The sequence below is a fragment of the Halichoerus grypus genome, chromosome 5, assembly GCF_964656455.1.
Source record: "Halichoerus grypus chromosome 5, mHalGry1.hap1.1, whole genome shotgun sequence".
Taxonomy (NCBI): Eukaryota; Metazoa; Chordata; class Mammalia; order Carnivora; family Phocidae; genus Halichoerus; species Halichoerus grypus.
In genome coordinates, this window is record NC_135716.1 from 144218733 (window position 1) to 144236271 (window position 17539).

Here is a 17539-nt window from a genome sequence, read left to right on the forward strand (position 1 = left end):
CTGTGAAGGCTGACAGAGGTGAGGAGGCTGCAGAAGGAAAGTTGGAAGCAGCAGAGGTGGGTTCGTGAGGTATAGGGAAAGAAGCCGCCTCCATAACGTGGAAGTACCAAGGTGAAGCAGCCACCTGGGTGTAGACGCTGCAGCAGGTGATCTGGAAGCTCTGGCTCAGATCACTCGTGACGGTGGCCACACTAAACAACAGATTTTCAGTGTAGACGGAACAGCCTTCTATTGGAAGAAGTTGCCATGTGAGACTTCCATAGCTAGAGAGGAGAAGTCCGTGCCTGGCTTCAAAGCCTCAAAGGACAGGCTGACTCTCTTGTGAGGGGCTAATGCAGCTCGTGACTTTAAGTTGAAGCCAGTGCTCATTTACCATTCATAAAACCCCAGGACCCTCAAGAATTACGCTAAATCTATACTTTCTGTGCTCTGTAAACGGAACAAGAAAGCCTAGATGATAACACATCTGTTTACAACATAATTTACTGAATATTTTAAGACCCCTGTTGAGACCTGCTCAGAAAAAAAGATTCCTTTCAAAATGTTACTGCTCGTTGACAATACATCTGGTCACCCAAGAGCTCTGATGGAGATGTACGAGATAAATGTTTTCATGCCTGCTAACACAGCATCCGTTCTATTGCCCAGGGATCAAGGAGTCATTTCAACTTTCAAATCTATTAAACACATTTCCTAAGGCTGTAAGCACCATAGATAGTGATTCTTCTGGTGACTCTGGGCAAAGTAAATTGAAAACCTTCTGGAAAGGATTCGCCATTCTAGAAGAACATTCATGATTCATGACAAGAGGTCAGGATAGTAACATTAACAGGAGTTTGGAAGAAGCTGGTTCCAACTCTCATGGGCGACTTAGAAGGGGTTCCAGACTTCAGGGGAGGAAGTGACTGCAGATGGGGTGGAAGGAACAAGAGATCTAGAAGTGGAGCCTGCAGGGGGGACCTTGAAAATGTTAAGCTTGAAGATGCTATGTGCGGGCATACTGCGGATATTGCAGGTTCACGTCCAGACCGTGGTGAGAGAGCAAATACTGCAAGAGTCAAAGGAATTTTTTGGTTTCTCAGTGCATATAAGTTTATACTACAGTCTATTAAATGTAGCCATCTCAGGGTAAAACTTGAGCGGGTGCGGAGTTGCTTCTTACGGATGAACAAAGAAGGTGGTTTCTTGAGATGGAATCTACTCATGGTGAAGATGCCATGAAGGTGGTGGAAAGACAACAAAGGATTTGCAATATCACAGAAACTTAGTGATAAAGCAGCAGCAGGGTCTGAGAGGACTGACTCCAATTTTGAAAGAAGTTCTGCTGTGGGTAAAATGCTATCAAACAGCATCTCGTGCTACAGAGAAATCATTCGTGAAAGGAAGACTCTATCGATGCAGCCAACTTCAGTGTGGGCTTATTTTAAGGAATTGCCGCAGCCACCCTCATCCGTCGGCAGCCATCGCCATCGAGGCAGGCTCCTCCCCCAGCAGAAAGATTGAGACTTCCTGAAAGCTCAGATGTTGGTTAGCATTCTTTAGCAATAAAGTCCTTTTTAATTAAGACATATACATTGTTTTTTAGACACAATGCTACTGTACACTTAATAGACTGTAGTATAAACTTATATGCACTGAGAAACCAAAAAATTCCTTTGACTCTTGCAGTATTTGCTCTCTCACCATGGTCTGGACATGAACCTGCAATATCCGCAGTATGCCTGCACATAGCATCTTCAGGCTTAACATTTTCAAATCGTCTCCTGTTTATCCTAAATTTATTAAAAATGTTCCCTTATATAGTGACACTCTACAGTGACTCTAGTTTCTTATCTTTATAACCAGAAAATAGTACTTTAACCACACCTAAGTCTCTTCTACCTGTTGTGTGTGTATATATATATATATACCTATGTACTACTTTGATTTTGCTTTTAAATCACTCATTGCCTTGTTTGCTCTTGACGAGCTATGATCAGCTTTCAATGGTGTCTACTCTCCATTCTATTAATTATACCTGCCCATCATTTTACTTCTCTTCCACTTCCTGCCTTTTGGCCCCTTAACCCTTCAGCAGCAGGTGGATAGGGGAGAGCCCAGGTAATAGGCACTAGAAGGATGTGGTCCTGCCAGTGTCTGTTCCCAGGTGTTGCTCTGTACTGCAGGGGAGCACACAGCTCCCCTCAAGCTTTGTGGCGGCCACTCTCGCAGAAGTAGTAATTTTGTTGTTGGCATGTTTGATGAGAAAAAGAGAAAATGTTTTTGTCAGTTTGTATTTATATTTTGCTTTTTTCCCTCAGGAGAAATCCCTCCCTGGTGTTGTGATGGCACTTGTATGTAATGTGTTTGACATGCTTTACCAGCTTGCCAACCTGGAGGAGCCAAGGTAAATATAAATGTTTATGAGGCCTGAAAGAGAGGAAGTTACTAAGGTTAGGGAACCAAGTCCATTTTGACTTGACTTTACATTTGTCGGGAACAAATGACTTTGGTATTGAAACTGGCTTATGTGAAAAAATTTGTATTTGCAAAATTTCAGGATAACTCTACGAGTACGAAAGCTGCTGCTCTTGATACCCACTGACCCAGCCATTCAGGAAGCCCTGGACCAGCTTGATTCCTTGGGAAGAAAGGTACGAGTGTCTTGGACTTAAAGTGGCATGGAAATTTTAATGCCATGATTCAGTAGCGATACAACCTGAAATCACTTTCAGGCCTTATGCTATCCTATAACAGTTCTTCTTTAAAAAAATACCTTTGCTGTAAATGGAAATCAGAACTTCATGTTGACTTTTAAAAGACTTAGAATCAATAATGACATCAAATTTTAGAACCAGAAGAGCCTTTAATATGTACTTCCACGTTCTTCTTGTTCTGGATTAAGATACTGAAGCCCAAAGAGATGAAGTGTCTCGTCCAGGATCAGATTCTGGACGAGTGCTGATTCAGTGGAGACATTTTTCTTCTGTCATGACACCTCTCTGAATGTGATTGTTGCCTGTGTTTGAGTTGCTTGCATAATTATCATTTAATTTTTTTCCACTGTTGATATTTAAAGTTCATCTTAATTTCTGTAATGTTTCTCCTCAAGAATTTTATCATATGTATTAAAATTATATTCTCTCTATAATATTGTTTAATTATGTTCTCAGAACAAAGTCATGTAGAACAGAGTTGTTAGAACTGCAGTACGGATTTATGTTTCAGGGTTGAAGTTTACACCAGCTCATAGTCTTGTCACACACAGCTTAGGTATTTGCAGGGAGAACAAAACTAATGTAATTGCAAAATGTATCACTAGTACTAGCTCAAAACATGTTCAAAGCGTCCACTTCCACAAGTTCATAATTTAATTATCAGTATTTAGTAGTACAGATTTTTAAAACACGGAAACAAAGACGACCTTGCTAGTGTTACCTAGAAGACACTCTCAGACACGTTCCTGTAGGGTCGGGATGCTGTTGAGCACTTAGAGTTTGTGTGATGGAATTTGATGTTTTGTTAATAATTACCAAGTGATGTGTCCTTGAGGTTAATTTGTAGGAAATTCCTTTGGTGCGATTATATTAAAGAGGAAAAGAATGTTAGAGTGCACACTGAGGTGTGTTTCTCTTTAACTTGTGCTTTTAACACATACATCCTTTGTTTTCATTCTTTAAAACCTTAGAAGACGTTACTGTCTGAAACGAGTTCTCAGTCCTCAAAGTCTCCATCCCTGTCCTCCAAGCAGCAGCATCAGCCAAGCGCCAGCTCAATTTTGGAAAGTCTGTTTCGATCCTTTGCTCCAGGAATGTCCACCTTCAGAGTGCTCTATAACTTAGAAGTAAGAAGCCTCATTTCTTTTCATTTCACCAGGACAGATTCATTTTTGTTTGCACATTCATGCTTTTAGATGTCGGAGATAAGTATTTTTATTGGATGATCTGTGAAAAAATAAGTTTTCAAAAAAAAGTAGAAAACAGAATATAAACTGAACCATTTTGTTGTTTTTTGGCCTTAGAAAAGGCTCAGTTTTTTTCACTTTACACCTATGCACACTGTTACACTCGCAAAACAACTTGTAAATAAATAATGAGGAAGCCTTATATAATAAAATATGCCATTATCTTCCTCTGGAAGTTTAGCGAGTCTGTCCAATACAGTTGTAATGCTCAGCCTTCTTGTTATTAAATGCATCCTAACTTTTTTAAAAACAATTGTAATTTGTTGTCATAAATGAAGCTATGAAGAGTTTGTCAGAAAATACATCATCATTTCAAGGTTTTAAAAAAGCAACTGGAAGAATTTAAGCAAAAGAATATTTTTATTACCCTCTTTCCAAAAAGTAGCCTTAGACTAGTAGATTTAGTTCAGTAAACATTTACTGTTTAATGTCTGCAAGTCATTGTGGTAGTTAAAGGATGAGAGTTGAAAAGACAAGATACCTGCTCCAAAATCTTGAGTAAGACATAAGAGAGGCTGCATATTCTGAGTCTTAAGAGCAGAGCAGTAACGGGGCAATAGGGGAGGGAAACACTCTGCTCTTGGAGGGTGAGAGGTTAGACCTTCTTGCCATTTTAGGTCTGGAGAAAATAAAGCCCTGAATGATTTTGCTTTGCCCAAGTTTTATTTCCTCTGGCAGTCTAATTTAGAGTATGTAAATATATTCATTCATTTTTCTGCATCACTTGTTGCTCGTGTGTTCAAGGTGTGCTCTTTCATATTAGCCTTAATCATTCTTGTGAAGAAATGTGTTGGGTTCAAAAGGAGAAAATATTTAGCAAATGTTTTTAAAAGAAAGCATGTCTTTATTTAATGTGGGCATTTAAAAATATATGTATATGATACTCTAAGACAGAAAATTGCCCAGAAATTTTTGGCCAGTTTAAGCTTATAAATTTTGCAATATCTGCAAGATTTGTCATTTGCTTTTGAATGATTGTCTTAAAAAAAGTTAAGGTATAAACCTCAACACCCACATTTGAGAGCACCTAGAAAAGCAGAATGGTCCAACAGTGAGTCTGGCTTATCATCTACTACCTAGATTGCATTATCTTAGAGCCAAAGGACAGTAGTAGTAAAATACTTCCAGCACAATTTCAGTACTTTTGATTAACTGGGAATTCCTTTGAGAGGTAGTTTGTTTTTGTTTTTTGTTTTTTTGCTTTAGACAGCACAAAACATATGGAAAACTGAACACTTTCAAAAGCACTCATTTTGGGGCGCCTGGGTGGCTCAGTCAGTTAAGCGTCCGACTCTTGGTTTCGGCCCAGGTCATGATCTCAGGGTCGTGAGATGGAGCCCTGCATTGGGCTCTGTGCTCAGTGTGGAATCTGCTTGAGAGTCTCTCTCCCTCTGTCCCTCCTGCTCCTGATCTCTTTCTCTCAAGTAAATAAATCTTAAAAAAAAAAAAAGTACTTATTTTTACTGACCCCTGAAAGGTTAATTTCTCTGCATTTTAGTCTTCAACTTACGTTTGTCTACTAGGAAGCTTCAAAGTGGCTATTCCAAATACCTATTGCTTTGAAGAAATCTTCCACCTTCACTAAATTGCTATCCGTTGAGAATGGGGAGTACATACGTGGCTGTCAACTCACAGGAAGGGTTAGAAAAGCAGAGGGCTCCCTTCCTCCCAGCAGTGCTCATAACCTGAGGCTGACGAGCCTATTTCCCAAAGAGCACTTCAGGAAGGAAACATTTGTGAAAAAGAAATCCCACACTAAAAGTCTACGCACATAAAATCCATGGATTCGTAGAAACAGATTTTCTAGAATAAAAAAGGATCTTGAATATATCTATTTTTAAAACCTTGGAGAACCTGAGGCAGTGGGTTCCTTTATTTTATTTTTTTTTTATTTTTAAATCGTAACAACCAAATAAGCAGTTGGTTACTAAGTCTCATACTATAGGATGATTATTTCTTTGAAATAATTACCTGCCACACTAGAATTTTTAGTTAAGCTTTCCTTTAGGTACGTATATCAGTGCCATAAAAGGGGCATGGATTTAGGAGGGAGGCACATCTGGGTTTGAGGTCACTTAGCCTTTTGGGTCTCAGCCTTTACCTGTAAAGTAAAATACATACAGCATGCATGGTGAAATTAAGAGAGAATGCATGTAAAGACTTCCTTTTATGCCTATTATGTAGGTGGTCAATAAATGGTAGGAGTTTCAGAATCATTATTAGAGAGCTCATCTAGCATTTTTTTTTAAAGATTTTATTTATTTGAGAGAGAGAGAGTGCACACACAAGTGGGGGGAGGGATGGTGGGAGAGGGAGAAGCAGGCTCCCCGCTGAGCAGGAAGCCCAATAAAGAGCTGCATCCCAGGACCCTGAGATCATGACCTGGGCCTAAGGCAGACACGTAACTGACTGAGCCACCCAGGTACCCCCTCATCTTGGATTTTTAAGGAATGGGCTATTTATAAAACTTCATCTACTTTTTCAAAAACATGTCTAGCATATCACATAATGTTATGTGCTCTTGTCTAAGCCTGAGACATCCACCTTTGCTGGTTTCATGAAAAGAACACACCAGCTTTCTTCAACAAAACAGATTTTTCTTGCTAACTATGTAGAACTTGGAAAACATGATTAGTTCAGTTGTGAAACGTCAGCCTCCTTCTGGGGGCGGGGTCGGGAAACAGCATGCAGCACTTAATGAGACTCAGACTCGAGTTATCGGATTGTTTTACTTAGTAAAGGAGTCATTTCTGCTGGAAATGTTGGGCTATCTAACTGTGCCTATCTGTTTTCAAGGTTCTAAGCTCCAAACTCATGCCAACAGCTGATGATGACATGGCAAGAAACTGTGCAAAATCCTTCTGCGAGAACTTCCTCAAAGCAGGAGGACTGAGGTTAGAGTTTCACTATAATGTCACAAGAATTGCAAAGAATGAATATAGTTATTGTGGGTAATTTCTCCTGCTTGGCCTTGGTTATTCCTATAAGGTATTGTGTGAAGCATCACGAGAGTTGTAAGAAGAAGAAATGGTGTTTCAGTCTTCGAAATGCTTAAATTCATTTTACGACTTTTGGTTATTTGGAGAACTGGCAGAAGCACATCTCCTTCCTTCCGATAGTGGGAGAAATTCTTGAGAAGAGTAGAGGAGAGGAAGCAGATCTGTTTCTGCTGATTCCCGCATCAGTTTGACACCAGGCAAATTTGATTCCCGGTAATGGCTGTTTTGTGAGGCCTTATTAATGCTGGGGATGCAAAGATAACTTAGATCTCATTCCTGCCCTTTAGAGCCTCATGGTTTAACAAAGAATAACAAACAGTTATTAGAGGTATTAAAACAGGCTCATAAAATGCATTGGGTGGGAGGTAGGGAGGGGTGATGCAAGATAGTGTTTAAATGGTGAAGTTTTCATGGGGTAATAAGATTAGGAGGTGCTTTACAGAAGATGACGTTTGCGCTAGGAATTGAGAAAACAGCAGGAATCCCCTACAGGACTCAGCCAGAGGGGGTGGGATGAGTAAAAGCACCCTGTTGTGTGGCCTGTCTTGGGAGCCACAGTTGCCTGGGGAGGCTAGAGCGAAGGATGAAGGAGAGAAGTATGTCAGGAAGGGTCACCTTGAGGAATTTCAACATTAGCTTATAGACCATGGGAAAACAGGTGGTTTCAAAGCTGGGAATTGCCTGGCACAATCACTTTGGCCGCAGTGGAGACGAATAAATAGAAGTGGGAGAGACGGAGGCAGGGAGAACCATGCAGTGGCCCCGAGAAGAGTGACAGCGGTAAATGTTGGGCAGCAGTAACCAACATTTATAAGGTAACATAGGCAAGTTTTTACGACTAGATATAGGGGAGGCAATGTATCATCAATGGCCCTGTGACTCCTCGCCTGGGAGAGGGAGGGAATGGTGAACATTCAGTCAGTGTCGGAAATAAGCTCAGAAGGGGATGGAGGACACGGGACATCAAGAGAGATGAACATGGTTGAGGTGCGTGAAGTGAGGAGCCGAGAGCGGCATCAGAGACGTGGGGGAAGCAGAGCAGGGGTGACGGTGACTGGAAGAGGAGAAGCTGAGGAAGATTGCTTTTCTGTTTTGCTTTTACCTTGGGGAAGCCTAGGTTGTCTTTGCAGGCTGACTAAAGAAAGATCAAAGGAGAAGGGATAGTCCGTGGGGCCAAGTTCTCCTGCCCTGACAAGAAGCAGGCCTGCATTTCCTCGGGCGAGGAAGGAGGGAAGGCTGGAGGACAGTTGCAAGAATTCCTGTGGGAGGCCTTGCGGGGAAGAGGCTGGGCTGAGACCTTGAAGCGATAAAGGGAGTGGGGCTAAAAGAAGCCCCAAGCGTGTGGAAGGCCTCCTGCATGGAGCTTGATTCGTTTTCAGAATCACAGAGGTGTTCTCAGTGAAAACTCATTTCCGATTACTCACTTCCAATCACAGAGCTCTGGAATAAAGGCATTTTACTGCTGGCTTAGTTGTGTCAGTTAATCTGCATGCCAGGCATTGTTCTGAGCACTGAGAACAGAGCAGTGAACAGATTAGACAGAACTCCACATCCTTGTGATGCTTACTGTCTGGAGGGGAGACAAGCAATAAAGAAGTGAAAGTAAAAGCATATGCCAGCAGCTGTTAAGAACTGTAGAGAAAAATGAGACGAGGGAATGGACAGGGTTGTGATTTTCAGCAGGGTGATCAGGAAAAGTTTCACTGATGGGGTGACATTTTACAAAGACCTGAAGGAGATGAGAAAGGGAGACTTGGGGATCCCTGGGGGAAGCCATCCAGAGGAGCAGCCAGTGTGTGCCCCTGCATGAGACTGACCTGGTGCCTTCAGAGACCAGCAGGCCTGTCGGGTTGGGGTAGCAGGAGGGAGACAGTAGGGGGACATGAGGTTACGGACGTACCAGACGTCAGCTTATGGGTCTTACGGGTTACAGGTTACTGTCAAGACTCTGCCTTTTCTTCTCTGTAGGAAACAGGAAGCCGTTGGAGGGTTTTGTGCAGAGGAGGAGTGCCGTGATCTGACTTAGTATTTTATAAGGATCACTCTGATTGATCTTTTTTTTCTTTTTTCTTTTTTTTTTTTTTTAAGATTTTATTTATTTATTTTTGACAGAGAGAGACACAGCAAGAGAGAGAACCACAAGCAGGGGGAGTGGGAGAGGGAGAAGCAGGCGTCCCGCGGAGCAGGGAGCCTGATGTGGGGCTCGATCCCAGGACCCTGGGATCATGACCTGAGCTGAAGGCAGACGCCTAACGACTGAGCCACCTAGGCGCCCCATGATTGATCTTTTGAGAATAGATTTTGGGGGTGGAGAGTCAAGAGTGGGAGCAGGAAGAACAGTTAGGAAGCTTTTGTAATAAGAGAAATTGTAGTGAATGTGAAAATAAGCTTTATTGAATATACCAATTCTAGATATGTTTTTTAACTGATAGGTCTTCTAGTGATAAAATAGTGGTGAATCAGTGAACTCACACCAGTCAGCGAGAATGAGGACGATCCAGACACTCTAGCATTTTGGCTAAGCAAGGAATCTAACTCTAAATGGACCAGGAGTTGCAGGAATCATAGGAAATCATTGTGTTAGAAATATGTGTGGTCTGTGTGTATGTAAGGCTCTTATAGGAATTTTAAGTAATTGATAACATTTACATAAGCAATTAAATTAGTTACAGAAAATTTCCTATGAAAGAAATAGAAGTCTTTATTTAATGTCCTGCCTTTTTCTTTTCTTTTAAGTTTGGTTGTAAATGTCATGCAGAGGGATTCCATCCCATCAGAAGTAGACTATGAAACAAGGCAGGGAGTTTATTCCATCTGTCTACAGCTTGCCAGGTATGTAAATATATCCTCTTAGTCTCACAAGGCCGTACTTCACTTTATTTCTCTTCCCAAATGCTATCATTTTGAATAGTATGAAATAACCTCAGATAAGTCTAGCTTTTTGTTTCCTTTGAAGATTTTTACTTGTGGGACAAACAATGCCCACGTTATTAGATGAAGACCTCACCAAAGACGGCATAGAAGCACTTTCTTCTCGCCCATTCCGAAACGTCAGCCGGCAGACAAGCAGGCAGATGTCCTTATGTGGTACTCCAGAAAAGTCGTCGTACCGACAGCTGTCCGTGTCTGACAGGTCTTCCATTAGGGTCGAGGAAATCATCCCTGCTGCACGAGTTGCAATACAAGTAGGTGACTTGTGCATTCAAGAAATTAGAAGTCCCTGCTGTTACAGGGAAGGGCTGTGCAGACCTACAAGTTGTTGACATGAACGTAGCCTTCACGGAACCTACGGTGAGCCAGAGAGGGACCACCAGTGCAGAAATCACTGTCCTTCAAGGTGGGAAGTCTCAGGGGTTATAGGAGAGCTACAAGAGCAGAACATTCGTAGGCCTTCAGGGGAAGTGGACTAATTGCCTTCCCCCGGAGCTGTCGTGGACGATTTTATGTAGGAGGTGGCATTTGCACTAGGCCTTAAAGCTAGATGAGATGACAGAGAAGCATGGAGAGTTGTTCCCTCAAGAGCGCAGGTGTGAGCAAAGCTAGAGAGACAGAACAGAGCCTGAAGGGAAGGCCACGGGGTCGTTCACGCAGCCCAAAGTGTACTGTGTGGGAGAGGAGAAACGGTAAAAACCAAACGAGTTGACGGGTATCCTGACGCCTGAGCATGGAGATCAGGCTCTGGGTTACAGGTAGAGGACATACTGAAAGTCTCTGAACGGTACGGAAGCATAATAAAGGCTGTCCTTCTGGGTGATCATGGAGGAGAAAGGGTCTCACAAAACTGAGACCAGTCAGGATGGAAGTCAGCAGGGGGAATGTGTTCCAAGTGCTGCCTTTTCTCATAACGTTCTTCCTGCCCTTGTTTAGACAATGGAAGTGAGTGACTTCACGTCTACGGTGGCTTGTTTCATGAGGTTGTCATGGGCTGCTGCTGCAGGACGACTTGACCTCGTTGGGAGCAGCCAGCCAATTAAAGAAAGTAATTCTCTGTTTCCTGCTGGAATCCGGAGCCGACTCAGCAGTTCAGGTACTGATTTAAAAGAATAAAGTCATTAAATCACCGGGCAAGAAATAAGCTGTGAGAGTTACCTATGCATAGGCTGTTTGGAGTCGCAAAAAGGAGGAAGCCTTTTCTCTTGCTTTTGGGCATGAGTAGAAACCCGTCAAGCTGTGCACTTGAGACCTGTGCACGTTACTGTACGTAGGTCAGACCTTCAGAAAAAAAGCGTTGATAAGTGCAGAGGAAGTGGGGAAACCAGATCAGCAGAGTTTTTAGCTTGCCGAGTGTTGTAAAAGTGCCATGAGGCCAAAAATTGTGGCCATAATAAAAATTCATCTGGAATTCCTACCTGGAAAAGTCATTTTCTTGGTTTGGCCAGTTATTTTCTATAAGGTTTTTATAAATTGGTTTCCCTCTTCAATTTATGTGTGTATTTTTACCTCAGTAGAAAAAATTTTTAAAATGTATGACATTCGTACAGCGAAGTGTGGAAGTGTTACGTGTACAGGCTTTTTGGGATTTTTACGTACGGACGACCCATCTAGGTCAGGATGAGGCATATTTCTAATATCCCAGGAAGACTCTCTCATGCCCAGCAAACTGCACTGTTCTCACTTCTGTCACCTCAACTGAATTTTGCCTCCTGAGTACATTTCGAGTGCCTCCAAATGTGTTTTAAAGCAGTTGGGGTCAAATAAAGTGATTGTCTCTCGTTTCTTAGACCAGAATGTCTCCTTGCACTGTTTAATTTCACTTGAGGATTCTGGAGCACATTAAAAGGATGTTATGATACCGTGAGGGTCCTGTGGGGTCCGCAGTAACCTTCTGCTTGCCTGTTCCCAGGAAGCAATTGCAGCTCTGGGAGTGAAGGGGACCCGGCAGCCCTGCATGCGGGCATCTGCGTGCGACAACAGTCTGTGTCCACCAAAGACTCGCTGATTGCCGGGGAGGCCCTGTCTCTGCTTGTTACGTGCCTGCAGCTGCGGAGCCAGCAACTGGGTAGGCAGGAGGCTTCATCTCTTTTAGGGAAACGCCAGGTTTCTGTTGGGAATTATGTACGTTCCCTCGTAGAGAAGGTCGTGCTAATAGAAATGAAATGGGGGGAAAGCGGGCAGGTGGGCTCCGTAAGAATAGTGCTTAGAATGGCTAAATTCTGAACAAGTATTTATTGAGCACCTTCTGTAGGTTCCACAGTTAGGTATTAAACAGGAAGGATGTCTGTCCTCTAGGAGCTTACTCTCTAGTTGGGGAATGAAGACAACCAACAACCCAAATTTACAGGTCATAAACTGCAGAATTAGAATTCTGTATCAATCCCTAAACTGATGATGACTCTAGCATTCAAAGTTACGAAACTTCAGACTTGTCCTTTGATCCTCATTTGTGGGCTTTGGCAAACTGGGGCTGTTATTAATCACACGTTAACATTAGAACCCCCCCAGGGCCCAGCCCCTGGTCACTGTCTCTTCTCTGTCTACACCCCTTCTCCCCGTGATCTCATCCACCATCACAGCCCCAGATTCCCCCTAGTGTCTGAATGTGAAACTACAGCCTAGACCACTGCCCTGACCCCTCCACTCGGCTCTCAGGTAGTCTTCCCAGGCTTGACGGGTCCACAGCCAAGCTCCTTAGCTGGACTGAATCACACAGTTTTCCCAGCTTAAGTAATAGCGGTTTCATTCTTTCAGTTGCTCTGGCCAAAATCCTTGAGTCCTCCTTGATTCCTTTTTCACACCCCCTTCTGTCAGCACATTCTCCTTCCAACCATGTCAGATTCTGCCCTCTAGTACCACCACTGTTACCCCCCTCTGCTCTGGCATCATCCCTTGCTTGGATTATAGCAGTAGCGCCCTGACGGATCTCCCTGCTTCTATCCTTGCAGTTTATTCTCCACACAGTAACCAGAGTGGACCTTCTGAAATGTAAGTCAGGTTGTAGCACTCCTGTGTTTAAAACCCGGCAGCAGCTTCTCAGTTGCCACTGAGTAAAAGCCAAATCTTCACTAAGGCCATACAGAGTCCACCCCTTTGACGCCTCTGTGTCTTCACCTTCTCCTGCTCTCCCCCTCCCTCGCTATGCTTTGGCCTCCCTGGCTGTTCCCCAACACTCCAGGCACATTCCTGCCTCAGGGCCCTTGCACTGGCTGTTCCCTCTTCCTGGTATGTTCTTCCCCATCTTTCCCACATGGCCCTCTCTGCCTCATTTCATACAGGTGTGCTTAATCTCATCTCTTAGACATTCTCTGACCACAACCCTCCCATCTTCCCAGCACTACGTAAACCCCTTACCTCGTTTCTTCTCTATCACTTACTATCTTATAGCATAGTATATAGTTTATTTACTTATTATATTTATTGTCATCATCCCTCCCCACCTAGATTGTAAGCTCCATAAAGACAGAGACTTTTGTCCATTTTGTTTCCTACTGAATCTCTCACACCCAGATACTGCCCAGTGTGTAGTAGGCCCTCAATAAATATTTATGCAGGAATGAAGTCTTAACAGTTCCACTTCTAAAAATTGTACCAATGCATCGAAGCCCTGTTCTTCCCTGTTATCACTGATTCAGACCACCTGTTACATAAGATTGATGACCGTTACGTGTTATCACTGATTCAGACCACCTGTAACATAAGATTGATGACCGTTACGTGTTTCGTATAATATCCAAACTCATAAGATAAAGTAAATCTAGAAAAAGTTGGACATTTGTAGAACAGTGATGTAGTGTCCAAGATTATTTGCTTTGAGCAAGAATGCTTTTGAAGACATATATAAGAAGTACGAGTCATTACAAAATGCTCTTGAACAGATGCCATACTCATAGTTTAATTTTCCTATAATTGTTTAGTTTTAGAGATATTTTCAAGTCAACTTCCCTTCAAGCTTTTTTATCATTTGTACTTTGTTGTAGAGTATTGATAGTTTATCAAGGCGAGACATACTGTTCTATAACTGGTGTGTACAAGGCACTGTGCTAAAATGTGGAGGCACGGGGGTGACCAAGACATGGTCCTGCGCCTGGGCACCTTAGGTTCTAGTGGGGGAAACTCAGAGATGTGGAGGCAGTTGTAGAAAGTACTGAATTCAATTTCAGGTAGAAAAAGAGATGAATTTCTGCTATAGTTAAGCTTAAGAAAGTATTCAGAATTTTTGAAAATTTTGAAAATGCATTTCCTAACTTGGTCCCCGCCCCCCCCATTCTCCTTATTTTTATCATTAGCATCTTTCTATAACTTGCCCTGTGTTGCTGATTTTATCATTGATATTCTGCTTGGATCGCCAAGTGCTGAGGTAAGGATTTGTTACATTACATAAAACATCCCCTCGGTCCTCTTTGTCCACGGCCCTCTGCATACCTGTGACACTGCGTGCAGGACAGTAGGCATGGCGTCTAGTCCTCTTGGGAGTCCTACAAAGGGCTCTGAAAGCACAGTGACCAAGTGACCATTTGGACGCTCTGCCCTCCTTTCTATTCCGTATTCCACCGAAAGTTCAGAGATTAGTGCTAAGACTACTTTGTGTTTGTTTACAACAAACAACGTTACAGCTGGTGTTGAGCACCTGCAGCTGATGTTCAGTGTCAACATGTTGGTCAAAGTCAGAAAAGACCAGCTTTAGGTCATGAACTCCCACTAGATTTTATAATTCTGATTTTTCTTATATGACCTTGAAAATTAACTTTGAAACACTTGAAGAGTTTTTTCTTATTTTCAGTTATATTAAATTATAAAACTTTTGAGTAGAATAGAATAATTTGAGGATCAGTTCTCCGACCACGCTTGTTTTTAATCAGCCCTAGTTTATTCAGTGTAAACGTTACCATTAGTGGTTAAAACGTTCACACCCTTATAGCATCCCTCAGAGTGTGGACTTCAGAGGAAAATTACTTTGTAAGCAGTCTCTGAGTGTTGGTTGATGTATGTCCTTCGCCACTAATGCTATAATTTCAGATTCGCCGCGCTGCCTGTGATCAGCTGTACACTCTTAGTCAGACGGATACTTCAGCTCACCCAGATGTGCAGAAGCCAAACCAGTTTCTCCTAGGTGTGATTCTCACGGCTCAGCTACCTCTCTGGTCCCCAACTAGTATTATGAGAGGAGTCAATCAGAGGTACGGAATCAAGATTAAAGGTCACATTATACCAAAAGAGAATAATGATTTGCATGCTGCTCCCCTGAAGTCCATGGTGCATTGCTGAGATGACCGAAGAATTTCTCCTTTCCTCCTGTAACATCTGTGTCCTGAAAGAGGGTTTTCCAGTTCTTATATCCCCATTCAGGACAGGAGGGTTAGAGGAAACACTACCAGGCTTCCTTACCCTTGAATCACTTCGAACTCCCACCTCCACCTGACCTGGTCCACCACCCCCAAGAGAAAGAGGAGCTCACCTGGGTGGTGAGAGGCTGAAATTAATGGGAGCCCCATCACTTTATGAGGATCATACTGTTCATGTCCTTGCATTTGTCACTCTCTCAGATCAGCATACTTTCTGACTCATATCTAGATATAGCTGGGGTGTCCTTCTAGCTTTCTCCCTTGGTTTTACACGTGTCTGGGCATGAAGGGAAGCTGTGGGCCAGGCTGATGGAATGGCTTGGGTAAGTTCATTCTGCCCACCCTGCCGTATCCCTGTGGGCTAGCCTGTATGCAAGGCTGCCCCGCTTAGGTCCAGGATGGGAGGGAGGAGATCCCACACCGACCTCCACTTTCTCCAACTTAGCTTTACCAGGGAACCCTTGGCCAAAGGGCTTATAAGGTACCACCAAGATGTGTGAAATCAGTATCTACTTTCCTTGTGTGTATGCTTTACAAAGTAGAGCTCTGAAAGGGAAGAAATGTTGGAGCTACTCCAACCCCCTACGTTTGGATAAGTATCCAAACCCCTAAGTTTGTATCCAAACTTGGTCTGTTTTAAACAGATGTAAGCATTTAAGCATAAGTTCAGGGACATTAAGTATATTCTCATTATTGTGCAACCATGTCCCCCATCCACCTCCAGGACTTTCTCATCATCCTAAACTGAAACTCTGGATCCATTAAGTTGTGAAATAAAAGATAAATTCAACTCCATAAAAATTAAAATATTCTGTGTGGAAAAAAAATACCATAAAGTCAAAAGTCAGTTCACAAACTGCCCGAATAGATTTGTAACATAAGACAGACAAGAAACTCATTTTGATAATATATATAAGAAGCTGTTAGAAATCACTAACAAATGACCCAACAACCAAATTGAAAAATGGGCAAAGAACATGAAGAGACAGTTCAAAAATAAATGTAGGTGGTTTTTTAATTTTTAGATTTGCTAGAATTTCTTTTCTACTGCAGCAAAATGTACATAAAATCTATCATTTTACTCATTTTTAGGTCTAGAGACCAGTGACATTAAGTACATACCCAATACACATTGTTGGGTGACTGTCCCCACTACCCATTCCCAGAATTTTTTCATCTCAGACTGAAACCCTGTACCCACTAAACAGTAACTCCCCATTCATTCTCCATCCCCCCATTCTGCTCTTTCCAGGTTCATCCATGTTGTGTTTTTCATTTCTAATTAAGATGGAGAAATACTTCCTTTTCTGTTCTTTCTTTAGTTGCCTGTGCTCTTGGCTTCATATCTTAAGAAATCATTGCCAAATCCAATGTCATGAAGTTTTCCCCCTATATTTTCTTCTAAGGTTTTTATAGTTTTCACTCTTAGATTTATGTGTTTGATCCATTCGAGTTAAGTTTTATGTGTGACTCACGGAAGTAAGGGTCCAGCATCATTCTTTTCTATGTGGGCAATCCAGTTGTCCCAGCACCTTTTTCACCTTTGAAGGGTTTTGACAGCTCTGACGAAAAATCTTTTGCTTGCTTGCTGATTGATTGATTGATTGATTGGCTCTTCATTCTGTTCCATCGATCTGTGTGTCTTCACACCAGCACCACACGGCTTTGTTGCTCTAGTTGTGGTATTTTAGGATTCTTTCAGCGTTGTTTGTCCTTCTCACTACACAAGTCTTGAGTCTTTTGCTTCCTTCATTAAGTGGATGCCCAAGTACTTTACTCTTATTGATGCTATTGTAAATGGAATTGTTTTCTTACTTTTTCATATTGTTTATAAGTGTATGGGAGCAAAACTGATTTTCGTGTCTCAGTTTTGTATCTTGCAACTTTGCTATATTTGCTGATTAGTTCTAAATTATTTTGTGTGGACTCTGGGGTTTTCCATATACAGGATCACGTCACCTGCACAGAGATAATTGTACTTTTGTGTGAGCATTTTTTAAGAAGTAAGATATTGCACTTAATACTTTTTGTAAGACTCAAATTATCTAATATAACTAAATGTTAAGAGTTTGATTTGATATTAAATTTCTCGAAACTCAGGAAAGAAAGCATTGGATGAGTTTTTAACATTCTCAAAGAATCTCTTGGATGTAGAACATTTAACTTCACATAAAATTAAATCTTTAGTTAATGTGTTTTTGTAATTTGAAAATTGTGTTTCACAGCTTACTTGAATGCCCAGATTTGGCACATATGTTCCACTAGTAATGACAATACTAGCATTACTGTGGTCTGACTCTTTGCCATATAGCATGCTA

General features: G+C 42.1%; 1 protein-coding gene across 3 annotated transcripts in view; it reads left to right on the forward strand.

Annotated features, from left to right (window-relative positions):
* USP24 (ubiquitin specific peptidase 24) overlaps positions 1-17539 on the forward strand; it is a 134203-nt gene that overhangs the window by 70817 nt on the left and 45847 nt on the right. For all 3 annotated transcript variants that reach the window (XR_013448171.1, XM_078073094.1, XM_078073095.1), the window contains exons 29-38: positions 2301-2386; positions 2540-2633; positions 3668-3823; positions 6740-6837; positions 9679-9774; positions 9899-10127; positions 10810-10969; positions 11786-11941; positions 14166-14236; positions 14896-15056. Coding sequence is in view for 2 of the 3 variants with exons in the window: in XM_078073094.1 (XP_077929220.1) it covers positions 2301-2386; positions 2540-2633; positions 3668-3823; positions 6740-6837; positions 9679-9774; positions 9899-10127; positions 10810-10969; positions 11786-11941; positions 14166-14236; positions 14896-15056 (1307 nt within the window). In the remaining variant the exon portion in view is untranslated. The remainder of the gene's footprint in view (positions 1-2300; positions 2387-2539; positions 2634-3667; positions 3824-6739; positions 6838-9678; positions 9775-9898; positions 10128-10809; positions 10970-11785; positions 11942-14165; positions 14237-14895; positions 15057-17539) is intronic.